This window comes from Sparus aurata, chromosome 22 (genome assembly GCF_900880675.1).
Source record: "Sparus aurata chromosome 22, fSpaAur1.1, whole genome shotgun sequence".
NCBI lineage: Eukaryota > Metazoa > Chordata > Actinopteri > Spariformes > Sparidae > Sparus > Sparus aurata.
Genome location: NC_044208.1, coordinates 10,293,534 through 10,313,048, shown reverse-complemented (window position 1 = coordinate 10,313,048; position 19,515 = coordinate 10,293,534). Strand labels below are relative to the sequence as shown.

Here is a 19,515-nt window from a genome sequence, read left to right as displayed (position 1 = left end):
CCAAAACCCTCAGAGAATGATCACTCAACTGTGTTTCCCTCAGGGTGTTTTGCGGTCTTCAGCTCATTGTTTTGGTTTTAAGCTTTGCAACTGCCCCTGTTTCTATCACTCTCACAGAGATAAGAGCTGCAGACTCTGCTATTTTGTTTCGCAGCAACTGGTGGAGACCAAATCAGAGCTGGAAGGAGAAGGAATAATGGACTAGCATTTATCAGGTCAAATGAAACATGACTAAACTGTTTGCTAACATGGTCATCTTCACTCTCAACATAAGAAACCCTGATTTAGTCAACAGGTCTTATGATAAACTTGAGTTCTCCCCCTCTCTTCAGCCACTGTCTTCTTTTCTTTTCCAAACACTTCCCTCATACATAGTGATTCTATCACAATAGATTGCCTTATTGTGATTTTTCAAGCGTTATTCAAGTGCTTGCTTTTGTTTTGCTTTTCAGAGAGTTTTCAATCCACGGGTAGAACTGGTGCTGATTTTGTCAGCCAGCACCTGAAACTTCCGTAAGTGTCTGTGTGTCTCTTTCTGTTGCAGGCAGGAGTGTAAGAAGCTGCGCGAGGAGCTGAAAGAGGAGCACGAGGAGGACAAGGCCTCGGCCCTGGCTCAGCTGGCACAAAGCAAGGAACAGGAAATGAGCAACGCCAGGGAGAGCTGGCAGAGGAAAGTGGAGGACCTGCTGGAACAGGTACGACTAATGTCATCAAATCTGTATATATGTGCAGTACAGTATGCTGACCAGCCTCCTCTGTGGTCCTTTTAACTACACAGAGAGGAATGAAATGGCACCATGATGAAGAGCTTTTGGTGTTTTATGTTTTTTTAAAGGAGCACAAGGAATAATGTTCAAATTAAAAGTCCAAACCAGGCACAGAGAGATGATCTTTAGTCCTGGATATAGAGGACTTTAATAGAGATACTCCCATTTACTTGTTAAAGGTTGTTTTAATCTTTAACTCGGGCTGCGGATCTCTCTGAACACAATGTACTAGACGCCTGCAGCTTCTAGGCGAATGGCTGTAATTATACCTGCAGTAAAAAGAATCAATGGTCAGGGAGCGAGAGGATGAGGACGGCAAGAAGAGCAACTGCCTCCCTTCGACACTCATGTTGCCCCTATAAGACCACCTGTCGATGCCAGACTGACAGATTTCTGCCTCGCGCTGGTGGACAAACCCGCTCACACATTCATTACTCGATGCAGCGTTGACTACACCAGAGCAGGCTGCTGTTGCTAATGGCCGCCCGGTAATCTAAATGTAGCGTGACTAAGCTCTCCTGTGGTCATCATACGCCCCAGACAAGCTGTGTCGATGGCTTTATTTATGTTCATTTTTGCGCACATCGGCTGCCAGTCGTCGTCACGCCTGTGGCTTCCATCAGCTCGAGTCCAGTGATTAATGCTTCACGCCTTGCAGTCAGCTGACCCACATTATTTACTCTAATGTCAAATCAGAGCAGCGGTCAGACACACACTGACATTGAAGATGGTTTTCAGAAATCAAATGACGGTACAGACTGAGTAAACGTCTGTATTTTATCAGAATAATATATCAGGGACTTTTGCTCTCATACAAAATGCTTCACTGTTTGTTAACAAAAAGCAGAACTGCACATGTATGTATCGGCTTTGTAGATATAGGTGTGAGGCTGATGTTCGGCTGGAATCAGGGGAGATGACTTTTTTAATTATTAAATATTTATTGCCATGTGCACATCAGGTGAGAATTATGAGTCTTTTGCTGAGGGAGGGTGAAGCCATGAGCGGTGTAGGTAACCCCCCCCCCACCTCCTGGTGGAGCCTAGACACTGGGCTGAGACTTTGAATACCTCAGGTAGACAAAACAAAACAATGAGGTTGAATACATCCTCGCAGACTACACCACTCTCATGTTGTTAGCCCTTTCAGACGACACAGAGTTGTCTTCAGCATCAACACAGTTGAATCAGCAAGTAAACATGGTACTAACAGGGTCATAATACAGCTTGTATAACCATATGTTTATCCAAGCTCAAGACACAATGTTGGACTTGTTGTGGATCTTGTTCATATAATGCAAATTCAGGATGCAGCTATTGAGGCTGAGCTGCTTCTCTTTTAGGTGTCCAAGAGGTGATTAATTTCTCAATATTTATTACAACATCGTTTCATAGTGTTAATGAATTAGACATTCAAGGTCCATTTGGTCTCCTGCGCTCGAAGTTCAGGTTTCTTCCTGTCAGTTTGCTTTGCTACTTTGGAAGTCAGTGAAGCCGACAAGGTTATCATCAGTGAGAGTAACTTTACATCCTGCACAAAAGTGCTATTCAGCTTCTCTATAAAACGTCCTGTGTTTGTATGACCACAGTTTATACAGCACTGCCAAAGCAGTTTGTACAAGGCTGTACTTTTTTATCTCCCCGCTTTCCCCAATAATCATTGTCTTAAGTTGTCTAGACAGACTCATTTGGTGAATCATGCTGCTTCCTCCCAATAATGAATTCTAGCGCTACACTGCACTGCAGCATTAGCCACATTTTATTATGAAGCCTACTGCAAATTATTTATTTACAAACAGTAAGAAATTTTATTTGCTCAAGGCTTTAAATCTTGATATGGCAACATTTGTTTAAGCGTAATTGCCACCCCCTTCTTTGCCCTTTCTTTGTTATTCTGCTGCATAAAGATGCTGCTCCCCAGAGACAGCCTGAACTTCCTCCTACTCCTCTTGCACCTTCTACTTGCTTTTCATTTAATAAGTATATATATGCAAAAGTGCAAACGCAGCAGGTTCTTCAGCTGCCCCAGTTAGGGTCTCTCTCGCAGTCCATCATTTCTTTTTTTTTCATTTCGTGTTCTTCTGTAGATCTCCCTGCTGAAGCAGAGTCTGGAGATGCAGCTGTCCCAGTCGCAGTCATCACTGCAGCAGCTGCAGCACCAGTTCAACCAGGAGCGGGAGCACCTGAGAATGCAGCTGGACGAGCTGCAGACGGAGCACCAGAGGAGGCAGCAGCGTCTGCAGGAGGTCCACTGCTGCTCCATGCAGGACATGGAGCATGCCAGGCAGAGGGACCTGAAGGTGGGTTGTGAAGGTCACATACATATAAAAGTTACAGGGAATTAATTATTTTTTTCAAGGTAACATTGCTTTTTATTTGGTCACCTTTCACTATAATATCAGGGTAAATCAGACAATGTTTTAGCGAGTGACGAAGGAAGTCGGCAACCGTAACTAAATATAACATTAAACATTGAACATACCTGCATTTATCCGCAACAGTGCTTAATAAACAAAGGAGACAACACTCCCATAATCCAGCGCTACTCACTACTAGGTATTGAATGCAATTTCATCTTCATAAAACATTTGCAAAGTTGTCGTTGTTTTGTTCTTCCCTGATTTTAGCTGCCACAGTGCTATGCTTCTTTACAGCAAATGTTAATCAGTGCAATAGCATGAGAGCATGTGATGCACCTTTGCATCCTAATGCATGGTCTAGTAGAGCACGAAATACAAACAAAACAGAAAGCCCCTCTTAAAATACATGACTCCACTTGAGGCCAATGCTGATAATGATATTTATTAATTCAAAACATATATAATACCCCTTAGGGCTGGGTGATATGACCTTTACATAATATTGCTATGTTTTTATGCTATATCTCAGTACACATATTTTAGTCCTTGAGGCTAACGTTAACGCTAACGTTCTTGCCGACCAATAGAAAACCTCGGTTGACTATGTCACTCATCCAGACATGTTGAACCATCTGCGTTTGTTCTTTGTTTTCTCACTGCAACGCATTACTACAGCAAGTGCAAATTCCACCACATTCAACACTGCACTTCATTGGGTCCTCAGCAACACACCTGCCAACTGTAAAGTAGACCGGATAAACCGTTCCGTCAGGCAGACAGTTTCATATTTAAAAATAGTATAATGAGTGTAGAAATGTGACAACCTGCTTTAATCAGAGTACTGAATTGTCAAACCACAAAATAACGATTATCACGTAATTAAAATCAAACAATGTTCCCATTTTAAAAGAACACAAGAACTCTGAGCTGCAGCGTTTATGTCATCTCCTCTGCCAGTTAGAGAAGCTCCACAGAGGAAGCCATCCATGACACTTTAATCCAATAGAGCCTTGTCAGAGTCAAGGTTAGACTGGCAGTGAGTCATCAGCATCGTTACTCACTCTCCCTGACAGCAGACAGCTTCTATACCAAGCAGCTATACTGACAGCTCTCTGTTCCCTCCTCATAATGTCAAAATATGCATGCACAGACACAACATACACGCGCCTCAAGGTGCCAAGAAAATGTTCTTCAGCGCTAATCCTTCCATTTCACAGTCAAGGTCGATTTGGATCAGCCATACATCACAATTCCAAATCCTTTTTCCGTCTTGGACGCTGTAATTGTATTAATGCTTTAGGCGTGATGGAGGTCAGGAAGTGGCGTCCTTATGATGTGTTTCTGGCAGCTCCTTGAGTGCAAATGTGGAGGAAGAATATCACCTCTGAGTCACGCCGCACTTATGAAATCGGCAGTCTTCATTATTTTCCTGTAAACCGAAACTGACTGCATCAACAAACACGCTCCTCCCTGTTATCTCCCTCTCCTCCTCCACTTGTTTCTCCTCTGATGCAAACATCCCTCAATATAACCACAAAATTGACCACCCTTTTGTGTCAGGTACTCCCGAGTATTCTCTCTCCTGTCACAGTCTTTGTTAATAAGCAGGAAAACAAAGTGTGAGAAGCTTTACGGAGGGTTTTTATGGTAGCGGGGTGTTTATATTTCTGTCAGCAGTGCCGGGAGAGAAAACTCAATTATCCAGAGTGGAGGCATTAGAGGGATGATTTGTGTATGTGTGCTTTATGTGTGTTTGGGTGGATGGGAGGCACATTCAGATTGTCTGGTGTTATCAGTTCACACCTCGCAGACAGTGACATCCAGGGAGTAATAAAGTTTTTACAAATCCCCGCTACACAAACACATTCACATAACCTAATTTAGCTGTCCAACTTCCCGCCACTGAAAAGATACAAATAGAAGCAATGAGTGTGCGCGGAGCAATTGGCAGCTTATTGATTTGCTTTATCATCTTTTGTTCTACTTGTCTTATTTCTGACTCTTGCTCTCATTTCTTTTTGCCTGTAAGCTTTCAGAGGGAGGATATTGTTTTACCAGAATAGCATTTTAAACTGGCATTTCTACAATACGTGTTTCATCAAGTTCACTTTACATGTTTATGAGCTGGTGGTGGGATGACAAGCCAGAGACCCCTGTTCAAGATGATGTTTCACCATTTGTAAGTGTTGAAACCACTGGATATTTTAGCTTGACTGCAACAGTAAGTGACGAAGTTACAGCATTGGTCCAGGCAGTCAAATCTTAGCATTTACCCATTGCCCTTGTGTAATTACGTCATAGGTTTTGTGTTCAAGGCATAAGTATTTTAAACCAGAAGATGATCTTTTCCTAATTTTGACCAAGTGTTTTCGTGCCTAAATCCAACCAAACTATAAGCACAACTTTGTTAAAACAGAAAATTGGAAATTCAACCTAAGTAAACGTACAACTGCAACATGTAGAAAAGTGAAGTTTCAACATATCCATGGTTTGCAGAAACGTACAATGCAAACATTTATTCTTGCAATTGGGTTGGAAAAGTCTAATTTTCCTTAGGAGATGTGGATATTAAAACAAATCACTGTACAAAACATATAAAATGTCAAGTAGAATCATACAAATACAATAGAATATATGATACAATATAAATGTATGTGAAGGTAAAGCAACTAGTACCTTTGTGTTTTAGATACGGAGGCTGGGGTTAAGGGGTTGCAGTGTTGGTCAATCCACCACTTTGTCTCCATTAAAACAATCTGATGGATCGCAGTTGGATCTGGTACAAAGTTAAGTTCTTTGGAGGATGAATCCTAATGCGTTTGGTTATCCTTGGACATCTTATTTCAGTTCATTGTTTATTCATTATCTTTTGGCATGCAACATGGAAAAAATAAACACATTGAAACAGTCTGTCAGTCTCAAAAGTAAAAAAAAAAAAAAGGTATCAGTTAGAAAGAGTAGCTCTTACAAGTCAAACACAAATGTTAACTCTAAGTAAAAAATAACTAAATACAAATTAAACAGGAAACCAATAAAAAGTTATAAAAGAAAACAATAAGAGAATGATGGTCTTGCTGATAACTACAGAAGATGCAAACACATTGCTGGAGTACAAGTCAAGTTATTAGACTGCACATATTAAAATAAATGTTTGAATCAATAGCAGGTGACCGTGGGAATTCTGTACTTCCTAAAGGAACCATTTCAGAGTGTTATTTAAGATCTGATATATATAGCAGAGGAATTAATGGTTGCTCGGTGGCTGCCTAATGGCTTTTGCAAGGCTTTTATTAAAGTTTTAGGTGTTAAGTGCTCTAGACCAATAACCCTACTGGTTATCAGTATTAAATCTGACTTTCAGGTTACTGTACCATGCTATGAGACTATAACGCCACCACCAGGAGGTCAAAGTTTTCACTATCCTGTCAAATGTCTTGTCCTTTACTCAATGGATTGGACCTCAAGCTGTAACTGACATTCATGGTTTGCAAATGATGCATCCTAATGACATTTGTGATCCTCAGATTCTCCTTTACAGCCATCATTGGGTCAATATAAATTGAGTTTTCTCAATTACTTTGTTTTATGACCAATGCCTGGAATATCGCTAATTTGCTAATTTTAGCAATCCTAAACTAAGAAATTAAACATGATGAACGTTATACCTGATCGAAATCAGCATATTAGCATGTAGCTCCCCTGCGTAAGGGCAGACCCTAATAGCTCCCAGCATGACTGTAGGCTCTTAGTTTAGTTAAATCTGTAATAAAACTAAAGTATTAATGGTCTGCTTCTATAAATCACCCACTATGGTGATATTATTGGAATCTTGGGTGCTACATGTCAGTTCCCAGGATAGCTTACTTCTCGTTTCCTCCTCTGATCTGAATTTTGAAGCCCACATGAAAAAAATGCCACAAAAATAACTTCTCTGGAATCTTTCCAGCATGCAGTTATCTCTCGGTCAAACACTGTAAAGGTTATAAATGTGTTTATCTCTAAAAGGCTCCACTAGTGTGATCCGCTCTGTTCCGGTCTGCCCAAGAAAGCTTTGATTAAACTGAAGATCATCATTCTGCAGGAACAGAGAACATGTTAGAACTGTTTCAAAGTGTTGGCTTCAGGTTAGTTTAGACATTAAGATTCTGCGCTCTTTGGTTCTAAATCACACAACAGTCAAGCACCTGAATACATATCATACGCTCTTTTAAACTACATCCCTTTTACCGTAGATGCCTCAGTTCCTCCAGCAGGTATTTATGTTGTCCTCAGGGTCAGGATTAAGGTCAGCTGGATCAGCTTGCCAGACAACCTGAGGGCAACGGCCTCTCTTCTTGTCTTTGTGTATTTATGTCTCTCCTGTCTCTCTTGCTCTTGTTCATCACTATCCCCTTTTTTTTACTTAGTTAAATGGATTCAGCCACCAGCAAAGTAAGAAATATTGACCTTCCAGTAATGGAATGGAGATTGAACAACCAGGCCTCCACACATGAACAGCACAAGGAGGAGGAGGAGGAGGAGGTGACTGTACACAAAAATACAGTCAATTAGTAATTATACGAGTCACTGCCATTAAGAGTAATTAATGTTCTCCCTTTAATTAAAGAAATAAAAGGTGTGTTTTTTACTGACCCATGGCACAAAAAGGGCCAGTGATCAATACCAACGAATAAGAGAGATTAGAGGCTTTTAAAACTCACTTTTTCACACTGTGACTAAACGTCCCATTGGAGTTTCAACACGCATCTACTTGTGTTTTTACCAGTTCAGCGAACTGAAGGTAAAGACTTCTAACGCTTACAATTCAGAGTTGATGCTTTAACCTTGAAGTCACAGTAAAAGGGTCCTTAGCTTTTTGTTATGTAGCGTGTTTTAAGTGATAAGAAATATGTGAATGGGATAACGGTAAAGGATGGAGTTTTCCATAAAATCTTTAGAATTTGAACAGCAAATAGAGGGCCATACAGAGCTTTATGTTGTTGTGTATGTTGATAAATCAGAAGGATGAGTGAGACATGACTAAACTTCAGCTACATTCTTTGGAAACTTAAACCACGTTTTTGCAAACACACTCTTCTTGCTGTGATGTTGTTCTGCTGGCTACTACGAACTACGCGCTAACGGCCAAGTGTGATTTCATATGATGGGTGGTAAGCTGCTTGTTTGGTTTTTGGGTTGGTGGGTTGATAAGTTGATTGGTTGGTGAGATGGTGGGCTAGTTGGTTAGTGGGTTGGTTGGTTGGTTGGTTGGTGAGTTGGTTGGATGCTGGATTGGTAGGTTGGTGAATTGGTTGATGAGTTTGTTGCTGAGTTCGCTGTTACCTTTTGGTCCGGATCAAGATGACAATCCATGAATCTTGATGAAAAATATTGGATGTTTTCAGGTGGATGATATCTGTGAATGAATACAATTTCATGCTTATCCAAGATCTGGTGAGCTTGAATTATGGTTAAATTCATAGGTATAGGGTAAGGGTTAGGGTTAGGGTATAAAGTGTGATATTGGATTAGGCTTGATTGATTAAAGGGGACTGTTGGGCCTTGGTGGAGGTATGCACTCTACTGAGTGCCATGCTAGTTTTTAATGTGTCTTTAAACATGTGTCAGCATCAGAAAAATCATCATGTTAATCATGATATCTTGGTGTCATAATTATTCTAAACAAGTGAGTTCAATGTTACAGAGCAGCAATACTGACAACAACAACTGAAACTGAAAAGCACAACTCAAAGACAGGCAGGTGAGACAAGGTTAACAGTTTAAAGCAGAATACACAAAAGATGATTTTTGTATGTATTTAGTAGCTGATTATAGCGGTTTTGCAGCAAGTGCTCAGTTGGATGATAAGATCAGGTGGCGCTGAGTGTCAGGAAACACTGGGGACGACTGCAAAAATTACAGGATTCTAGTGACTGTCAGACTGATAATGGATAAGAGCTGCTACTTGAGACGAGAGAGGAGAGGCTTGTTGTATACTTGCTGCTTTTATTTTTAGTAGATACGAAGCTAAATACAGCGTGAACAACACTATCATCCCACCGCTCGCAAAGATCTTGTCATTAACGAACTGTAACGCTGTTGTTTTGCATTTGGGGGTTTTAAAGTGTTTCCATAAAAACAGCATGGTGCCCTGTCAGATGCTAAGAATCGGAGACTGATGTCCGCCGACTCAGAGCGAGGTTCATTTAAATATTCAGAGCTTGCTGCTTGCTATGAATCATTTCCCGGAGGCATTATATATTGCCGAATTAAAATGCCACAGATGTTGCTGTCAACCTCCTATGAATATCATTTTAGGTGTTCGTTGTTGATGGGTTCTAGTTATAATTTTCAAAATGGCATCTTAATAATTCCCTGAAAAGGAAAAATGGTTTGAAGTCAGTGGGAGCAGTAGTTTTCTTGTCTACAGTGGTGAGTTGTTAGGGCTTTATGTAATAATGAAAATGCGATCTCAACTCTATTCTGTTTTCTCCTTTAATATTTAAACAGGAGATATGTTTAAATATTAAACAAGCACCTATAACCTGTTCACTTACATCCAACTGAATTGTATATGAATAATTTATGCGGATATGGTATTAGAAAGATAAGGTAACTAAAGGTGGTTCAACATTTGTAAATATGTATTTGAGGAAGTGGCAAGGAAATAATCAGGCATATCCTCTTAACTAAGAAATAAGTGTACAATAGCTTGAAATTTACTACAGCAGCTGCATCCATCAGTATCAATAAAAAATCCGACATTATTTTTTTGATCAACTACAAAAACTATCATCATATTCCTTGTAAAAGAAAAGCTTAAACAGAAGCCTTTGAGGGTCAAATGAAATGTTGCTCTCACATTCGCTGCAAAAAAGGCAGATTGGTGATCTTAACAGACAAAACAAATGTGTATTGAATGGCGGATCGAGTCGAAAGCAGCACCGGTTGTGAATTTCTAAAAATCTAAAACCATATTTCCATTAGACTCACGGCTACAAAACACAAACCCTCAAAATGTGGATCCTCGCACATAAGCAACGGCTTTTTTCTGCCAGAGTAAACATTCCAACTGCCAGCAGCTTAATGTTAGTTGTCTATACTCAGTGTGTGTGTGTTTGTGTGTGTGTGTTGTGGCAGCCTTCCAGTCAGCAGTGCTAATACCTGATGCTAATACTGTGTATAAAAGTGCTTGTCAGTGTCAGTTTTCTTTGCTAATATTCTAAAATATTGTTAAATTCTTGTAATGAACCAACAACTGCTGAATAAATTGGACCATATTAAACAATCACCTAATTGAGAGAATATGCATACAGTTAAGAAATCTTGGAGAAATTGTTAGATTTTGATAAAAGTAAAAGTAGACTTGTTTCCTCCACTAATAGATTTGTTAATAACCATTTGTACACACATAAAAAAGAAAACATTGGGGTTTTATCTCCAATCAAGTCTGTCTGAACTCTGTTTTTTAAAAAAAAGTTTGGTGGATAATGGTTGGAAGTTGGCAGAGAGCCTAGCTGATGGGCACCATGCATCATTGGTGATCTGATCCCAAGGGGAGAACTCGTCAGTTTACACCTGGCATTAGGGCGTATTCACATGTATCTTGAGTGGCCATTTGTGATCGAATCTTTTTCTCCCCACTCTATATGAATAAGCACGTGCTTCACTGGAACAAACGGACTCATGTAAAGCTTCATAACATATGCTAGGGCTGGGCGATAAATCGGTAAAATCAATTAATTCGAGTTTAATAAAAATTTTAAAATTGATTTTCTCTTTAATTCTCTCCGCCGCCGCTCCCCATGGGCTCCCATAGTGGCCTCTGCCCTCCCCCTGTATTGACTTACCACAGAGAAACAAACACAACTACATGCAGCAAGCCAAGAGTTAATTGCTAGAAAGGCACTGTCTGGTCAGTTGTTCGCCTCTCAAACAGACGCATGTGTCACAGTAGGAAACTTATTGTTCACTACGAGATGCACAGGAGCGCGGTAACCCACACACACTCGCTAAAAAGCAGCCAACATTAGTGGAATCATTGTGTTCCATATGACAAGAAATTGCGGTGGACAGCTTTTACGGATGCAGAGACGTTGCATATCGCTAAAGATATGGTGCCCATATATACAGTGGAAAAGCCGGAGGTTCATCCACATGCTGAAAACTTTAGACCCCAGGTTTATGTTACAAAGCCACAATGGGGCATGATGTCTCAAGCCAGAGGAAGTGGACAGGCTCGTCTTCCTGGCCAAAAATGTGTACAATAGACAGCAAGCACACACCTCGTCCCGTACATCTACCAACATGTGATGTGTACTATGCAATGCATGCAGATGTTTAATTTAGTTTACATATCTTTAGGGATATAAAATACTTTTTGTAAACAAAAGGCACCTTTTTCAAAATATAGTATTTGATGAAAGTTGTGTTTTTATCAACACCAATGGGAAAGATTATCTGTTTTTTTTTTTAAAACATGCAATCTGACATGTTAAATTTACGTTTGCAAAAGCATTTTATCAACACTTATCGACACTGTCTGAAGGCGCACTGTTTCAAATGACAGCGCAATTTCGTTTACAAAAAAAGCATTAAAATAATGCAATGCTCTTAATTTCTTTGTCATTTGTCATTTGCTTTAGAGAAGGAAAAAAAAACGATTAAAATCGTAAATCGTGTTTGGTGTGGAAAAATCGGAGATTCAATTTTTAGGCCATATTACCCAGCCCTAACATATGCCGTAGAATTTACCATAAACAGCGAAAGTTTCTCCAAACTCACCTCAAAATGGAGGGATTTTATTATGGAGTCTGGGGAACTTCACTCCTTCATCATCTCCCTGCTGTAGTATTTTGGTGTTCAAATTGGCTGCCTGTTGTAGTGCCAACTATTCTAAAAATAGTTGGAAATTGTTGTACTTAATAGAAATTAATAGAAAAACATGAATCTCACGCACCATTTACAATATATTTACAAATATTTACTATATCATTATATAGACTCTGCAGCCTCAACTGTGACTGACTTCCTGTGTCCCTAACTAAAAACTAGTATTATAGAGGAAAACATGTAATTTAATCAGACTCAAGTTTGATTGAGTTACTTTAACTAAAAAGTTAAGTTTCGTTAAATGCCCTTATAACCAGGAATCCAATATTTTTAGATATGATTGTGAATGCATCATCTGTGTTGAATGCTGTTTGACATAAGAGGTGACCTTTCCTCGATTCTTCTCAAAAGCTGTACAGTAGAAATGTAATGAATTATCACTATTACAATGCATTTGACAGCATAGAGGACCTTTTTAATTTTTACTTAATTAATTTGGTTGCAGTCATAGGCCTTTCTGCGCAGGAAACCATTTGAAGCGTGGCTTGTATGAGACTTGAAAGAACAGGGACTATTGTCTGTGTTTTACAATGCATTTTGAAACTGGAGGTGTGACTGTACAGTAGAAATAGTCACATTTTTATTCTCTTTTTCTGCTGATGTTTCAGTGCAGTTTAAGTCAGTGGGTGACGATTGTCTAATTTCTCCCTCAGACTTTATAGAGGATTTAAAACGTTACTAAAGCACTTTCCTGTCTCTCCCTGCCTCACTTTTCCATTTTCATTTTTATATCTCCCTCCCCTCGTACTCTTCTCTCCCACTCCATCATCTCCTCCTACATCTTAAACTTTTCATCATCAAATTATCCTCCCATTTTCTCTCCTCACTCTTTTTCTCTCCTCACTCTTTTTCTCTACCCTACTTTTCCTGGATTCCTCCTTTCCCTCTGGCCCTCCCACTCCGTTTTCCTCTATCTCCCCATTTTCCTGCCCTCCCCTGTTCCCCCTGCATCCCACCACCATCACCATCCCCCTTCCCCCCACCTCTGTTCTCTCCATCAGGAGTTGGAGGAGCGTCTCCGCCACCATCACCATGCAGAGCTGCAGTCTCTCAGAGAGGCTCACCGCCAGAGCATCGAGACGCTCAAACAGCAGTCAGAGCAAGAGCTGCAGACACTTCGCTTTGAACTGGAGGACGAGGGCAAAGCCATGCTGGGTAAGGTCTTAGACTGTCTGTGTGTTGGGGGGACATGAATTATAAAGACTCAACCTCCCATTACCCTTTGGCACATTTTATTTTCAACCAAATTGTCCTGGGCTGCACAGATTTGAGGGTTTTGGTCACAGTGTGCACTAATTCTACTGTGGAAACCGGGGGCAATCAGAGTCCTTAAACCTCTCATGCCTCCCATGTCCCTTCATGTAGTAAACAGTGATATAAGCCTGTCACTTTGATGTAAGAGTACTAATTTTTCTGTCCAAAAGTAGCTGCAATTCAAGAAAGTACAGTTTAATATTGTTCAAATTAGGGGCGTCCTAATTTTGTACGTATGATAAGTTTCCAAAGTCAGTATACGATATGCATGCTTAAGTTTGTTGACATTGCCTGCATTTCAGGTCATGGAGAAGGACACACTGAAAACACTGTCCCTCAGTCATGACGGATCAAATACATAGACATAAAGATATTCTCATGTTTACCGGGCTTCAGAGACAGAAATAAACCCTTCATCATAGATTACACTGTGACTGCTTTCTTCCTTTCCTAAGTCAACTTTAGAAAAGACTAAAATGGTGCAGTCTGTGTTTTTATATACAGTATGATCTAATGTGACGCTGGAACAACAGTCCAAGTACAATGAGAACACCAGTAGAAATAACGATAGATCAACACAACTTGAAAGTGCTGTAGAATCTCAGTCCCTTTCCCGTTTTTGTGCTAACACACCAGTACTCAGCTGTGAAAAATGGTCCTCCATTAACCTACATGTCATGGTCCTGACACTGGAGAGCTGCCTCCATCTATTTCTCACTTCCCACATCCTGACATCCTTTTATTACCCTTTTTTCTCTCCCTCTCTTACCTTCCTCCATCTCCTCCTTGTGCGTGAATGTGTCTTTTTATACACATGTGTGCTCAGGTGAGATTTACTTTCAGTTTTCAGTGCTGTATTTCTTTATTCTGCCATTTCAAATTGGACCTATATACAAATACAAAGCTAATAGCAGTGTGTTCCTTCTCAGTGCTCCTCCAAACCATTACTGTTTGCAATGAAAGGTGTTCATTGGAGTGAAGATTAAAGGCCACTTGGGTAAAAGTAGCTAAAGCACTCAGCTTTATGTACAAAATAAAGAAAAAAACTTCATTTATTTATGTTGTATTAAAAAAGCCTGTGCATCTAATGAGCACTTTTTTCATGAGCAGACTAATGGCTGGAGGTTTTCATCAAGCCTTAAAATTCCTGAATCTGAAATGTGCAAATGCTCTTTTATTTCCTCATGTATGTTGTTGTATGTATGTTCTGTTCAAATGAAATGTGACCTCTTGTGTCCTTTTCAGCCTCTCTGCGATCAGAGTTGAACCACATCCACGCATCAGCCATCGAACACCTGAGACAAACCCACCAGCAGGAGTTACAAGCTGCCAAGGTGGAGCTGGAGAAAACACTGGAGAATAACCGGACACAGGTAGGACATGTCTGAACTGTCTGAATCAACTCTTTGGCGCTGTCCACACAAAAACACACGTCTTTAGAGTTGATTATAATATCCAGAACCTTATAATGTGACCATCTGCGCTCGCATCACCGCCTTTATGTTTTTGTGATGATCACCTCACCTCTGCATGGAAAGACAAAGCTACCATGATGAATGAGTCTCTAGTGAAGTATGACTCCTTTCGAACACAAACCAGCATGTTCTCTTTCTTTCGCAGCCAAAGTGAAGATTGTGTGATTAGAATGAATGAAATAATAAATCCACGATGCTTAGACACTTCTGAAAAGACTTTCAGGAATTTCACACTATTAACACATTCATCCACACTCTCCATGGAAGCTTTTCTCGTGAGAAACACAAGAAGAGACTGAACACATGCTCGGAACTGACTGATAAGTAATTTAGAAAGCTGTTTGTAATTCATAAGATTATGGTTTGATACCAGAGGCTCGTCTGGAGCAGCACCCATTGAGCAGACACATTATCAGGAATACAACAAAACTACTACTGCTGGTGAAAGCGTCAACATGATCTGATTTTATGTCAAAAGCTGCCAAAAATAACCAATTGGCTTGTCTTGTAAATGCATTATTGATCAATTATTGAACTAATCAGGTTGAGAAACATGTTGTATTTCAACAGGATTCACAATAAAAGCCAACTCATGTTTCGCTAGTTGGATGCTCTTAATGTGACATCAGTTAATTAATGTTATATGTTATAACACTGCACTGCACGTGTTCTTTGAGTTTTTAGCCCATGTCCCATCTTCTTAAATGGAGGGGGGGGGGGGGGGGGGGTGGCTTATAACTAACACTGTAACCATCCACTAGGGGGCGATCTCGATGTTTTGGCTTCCCTTTTGGGGAACCGTCATGATGGACATCTTTATATACGGTCAATGGTTAGATCCAAGCCCCCAGGAAGAGCGTCAGGCTCTGAGCCCAGTTTTCATAGTGGCCAAACCGTGTAATTACACCGTCACATGACTCACTGTGGCCCAAAAAGACTTTTAACCATAAGCTAACATTGTGTAAGAAGGGGTCTGCAATACGTTGGGTAAATTTTTTTTAGTGTCACAAACCCCCCAAAATGACTAATTTCACTATAATAGCTTGATCCATTTGCTCCAATAACATTTGGAAAGTCTAGAAGAGCCCCACAATTAAATTACTTTAACCCCACTGAAGTCTGCCGGCTCATTAGTCTCTAGTGGACTGTTAGACAAAACAAGCTTGTGACAATTGTTATAGGAAGGAAGTTTGTATTATTTTTGGCTTTTTTATAAATATTTTTTGGCCTTTTTGGGACTTTATTGGACAGGACAGCTTAATTGAAAGGGACAAGACATGGGATGATAGAGAGAGGAATACCTTCGAACCCTGGGCCACTGCAGTGAGGACACACCCTCTGTACATAGGGTGTATATTCAACCTAGTCATTGCAGCACCTAATTTTTTGCTATTTTAAAGACAAAACAAACAATATATGAATCAAAAGATGAAACTGATTTTTTTTTTAAATGTTTTAAATGTCTACCTGTGTCGACAGTCCAACAGAAATTTAGTTGTGGATGAGGTCTGTGTGAGATGTAGCCAGAGAGCTTCATCTAACACCTGCTGCAGACTCACACACACACACACACACACACACACACGGCAGGCTTACCATCTCTTGTAACTAATTACCCTAAACACCACAGGCTCTTCTCGCGTCACCTTGCTGTACAGATGTTCTAGCAGAGAAGCCCAGCTGGCTGTCTTTAATAGCCCCCACACACTCCACCATCAGTCCCTTTTATCTGTAGTTGCCAAGGTGATAAGGAGTCAATAAAGGCTAATAGTAGAGTGTTACAGTCTGAGCTGCCTGTCAGTCACCAGGCTGCAGGAAAGGCAGAGAAAACCGAGTATGAATTTAAGTTGCTCCTGCAGCACACAAGCTTCTTCAAAGCAGATTCAGGTTCAACCACAGGCCTTCCTTTACTCAGATTCTATCCCAGAGACACGAAAGAGAAGATTTTAGTTGTTCATATAGTCAATACATTATCCTGTGTATGGAAAACTGCATATAACTCAAGAAAAGAGGCAATAAGCTGACTGGTGGGTTTTTTTTCTCTTCTTTTCATTTCTAGCTCTGGCATCTGTAAAACTTTTTTCTCCATTGCAAATGCATCTCAAATCCCATCACACACATCACAGATCAAACAATTTAAAAGGTTCAGCTCAAACTCTGCTAGTTTTGGTAAAATACTCCTAAATAAATATAAGTATTTCTCCTTGTTTTTCACTTTATTTTATAGCATACAGCAGAGATTTAGACATTCCCTGTCCCAGGTTTTAAGCCCATCGCTCAAAAACCACATTTTGCCATTTATCCGATGGAGATACTGAACAGTTAAATTAGACAGGATAGTTCACTTTTCGACATGCAAAATTTGACAGTGACTTTATCCTCTCTGTCGTTTTACGATCTGCGCTTATCTCACTTGTGCTTTAAAATAATCGACCAGATTTATCGGCACAAGCTCTTACACAGCAAGGCAATTAAATTTATGGTAAAAAGGTTAAACTCATAAAATAAAGTGTAAGAAAGTCGAAACATCTTGTTTTCACTCAAGAACCTCTTGTATTTAGTGACCGTCTTGCCCCTTAAAAGACAGCAAGGGGCAGTTCTCCCCCAGAAATCCCCCCAAATCTCCCCCTGTGTAATGTTCACAACCCTTCAAGACCCTCATGCTTCACTGGTAGTCGTTCATGCGTTTATGTCAGAATAAGCATTCGTGTTCAGCTGCGATGATTTCACTTACATCACTGCGGCTATCCTGTTATTATCAGAATGCTATTTGTCATTAATGTGATGAAGACAGAAAAACATGGACACTCATGCTACATTGACAACTTCATGCTAAGAGACAAGTCATAAAATACAACTTAAGTTGTAAAAGTTGCGAAAGCTGATTTGTTCATGACAGTCCCACAGTTTCAGACATATTTCAATGTTGCATTCCAGCCATTTGATTTTATGTGATGCCCAAAGTTTAACAGCGAAGTTGCTGCACTCTGTACCACTCCTGTAATATCAGTGCAGTCAAAACTTTAAGTAAATGTTCCATCTAATTCTTTTACATGAGTTTAATGTTAAACTAGATTTGAACTTCATTAGAGGAGACAGAATATCCTATTTGAAATGAATAACTTTCATGTAGAATACTTGAGTAATAAGCACTTGAAAGACACATTATGTATATGTAGAAGTTCTTTTAACTTTAGAATTGAATAAACCCTTAAGGTTGATGAATATGTCCTCAATAATTCAATTTATTCAGACTACATTATTTAACTTATTCACATTGACTCAACACTTTACATGAAATAAAATCAGATGGAAAACTACAAGTGTACCTCTAGCAAACCTCTGTTTTGAGGCCGATGTGGTCCAACACTTCATTCTAACCCCTCTATCCCAACAACATTTAGAACAGCCGACACCTTTGCGTGAGCGGTATGGGATAAGGGCTGTATTGGGATTGGGCCAGAGAGAGGGATTTGAATTGGAAACATTACAGTAAGGACAGAAAGGATAGGTCTGTATCCAGCAGAACCAATTTGACAGTGAGTTTATCCTCTCTGACCTTTTACCATCTGCTTTTATCCCCCTTTGCATTTTAAAATAATCCAGCAGGGCACAGACTGTAACCCATCATATGAATTTCATTTGGGGTTATAAAGTTAAAATATAAAAGGGAAAAAATCCCATCATTTATATTTGTTGAATGACTTCTTAATGTTAAAACGCTGCACATACAATTGAACTCAGAGATGGAGACATGGAGATTTTGTGTTTACATTAATCCCTTGTTTACATTGCGGGAGCCATAATGGCACATAAACTGAAACTTCCTGTGTTGAGTCATCAGAGTGGAAGAGCTCAGCTGCAGATGGTCGTCACGCTGTGTTAAATAATGTTTTTATACCTCCAATTACTTAACAGACGGGGAAAAAGAGGCTGATGAAGTACGAGGTCGTGTGTCTCTGCTCGCACATTGTCGCCGGTCTCCCTGGAGATACGTACAGTAACTTGTTTGATATGACAGAGCTGTCGGATCAATTATCACATCATTGGCATCTCTTCACTCCGGATATCTATTTTGTTCTATTTCCATGGTATTGTTATATTTTTGATGCTGTTTTGAGTATTAGTGACAAAGTCTTTCTTTCTTGTTTCCACTCTGAACTTGAAATTATTATTTTTATTAAAAAGTGAAGTATTTTAGAAGTGTTGTCATTTTCTATTACGGCTCTTGTGTCTCAGTCCAATATTTTAACCTCATCATTTCTTTTCTTGCTGCTCTCTATTGCACATGAAATATGCAGCTGTGAGATGATACAGTTTTAAAGACACATTTGTTTATTGATGAAGAAACCTGTAAGTGGCCATGGCATTTTACAAATTTCAATTAACTTTGAAGAGGTCAATTGTAAAAAGTGTCCAGAATATGAACATTATCAAAAGTGTGAAGGAATAAAAGTGTTAATGTTATTTCAAAGATGCCTACAGTGCCTACTACCCGCTAGTCCCAGTTTGTACCAAAAGAGGCGAGAGTCCAATAACCCCTGTAGTTTAAGGTGGGAGATGTAAAAGTAGCGAGTTCATGACTAAGTCTACTAGGTCAACATAATAAACTCATAACAAGTCAAGAAAGGATATATTTCAACTATACACCTTCAGAGTTAAAAAAAAAAAAAAAAAAACGTTTTTGACAAACTAAGACAAGCTTATTTTGCTTGCTAACTTATTTTAAAACTCACTTGATTCAAACTCACCAAAAACAAAACAAAAAAACTCACGCAGACAGTCTTGG

General features: G+C 39.7%; 1 protein-coding gene across 3 annotated transcripts in view; it reads left to right on the top strand.

The window, feature by feature from the left end:
* Positions 1-19,515, top strand: part of fam184ab (family with sequence similarity 184 member Ab) — a 164,220-nt gene that overhangs the window by 113,392 nt on the left and 31,313 nt on the right. For all 3 annotated transcript variants that reach the window (XM_030405412.1, XM_030405413.1, XM_030405414.1), the window contains 4 exons: positions 545-695; positions 2,854-3,066; positions 12,999-13,152; positions 14,497-14,624. In XM_030405412.1, coding sequence (XP_030261272.1) covers positions 545-695; positions 2,854-3,066; positions 12,999-13,152; positions 14,497-14,624 — 646 coding nt within the window. The remainder of the gene's footprint in view (positions 1-544; positions 696-2,853; positions 3,067-12,998; positions 13,153-14,496; positions 14,625-19,515) is intronic.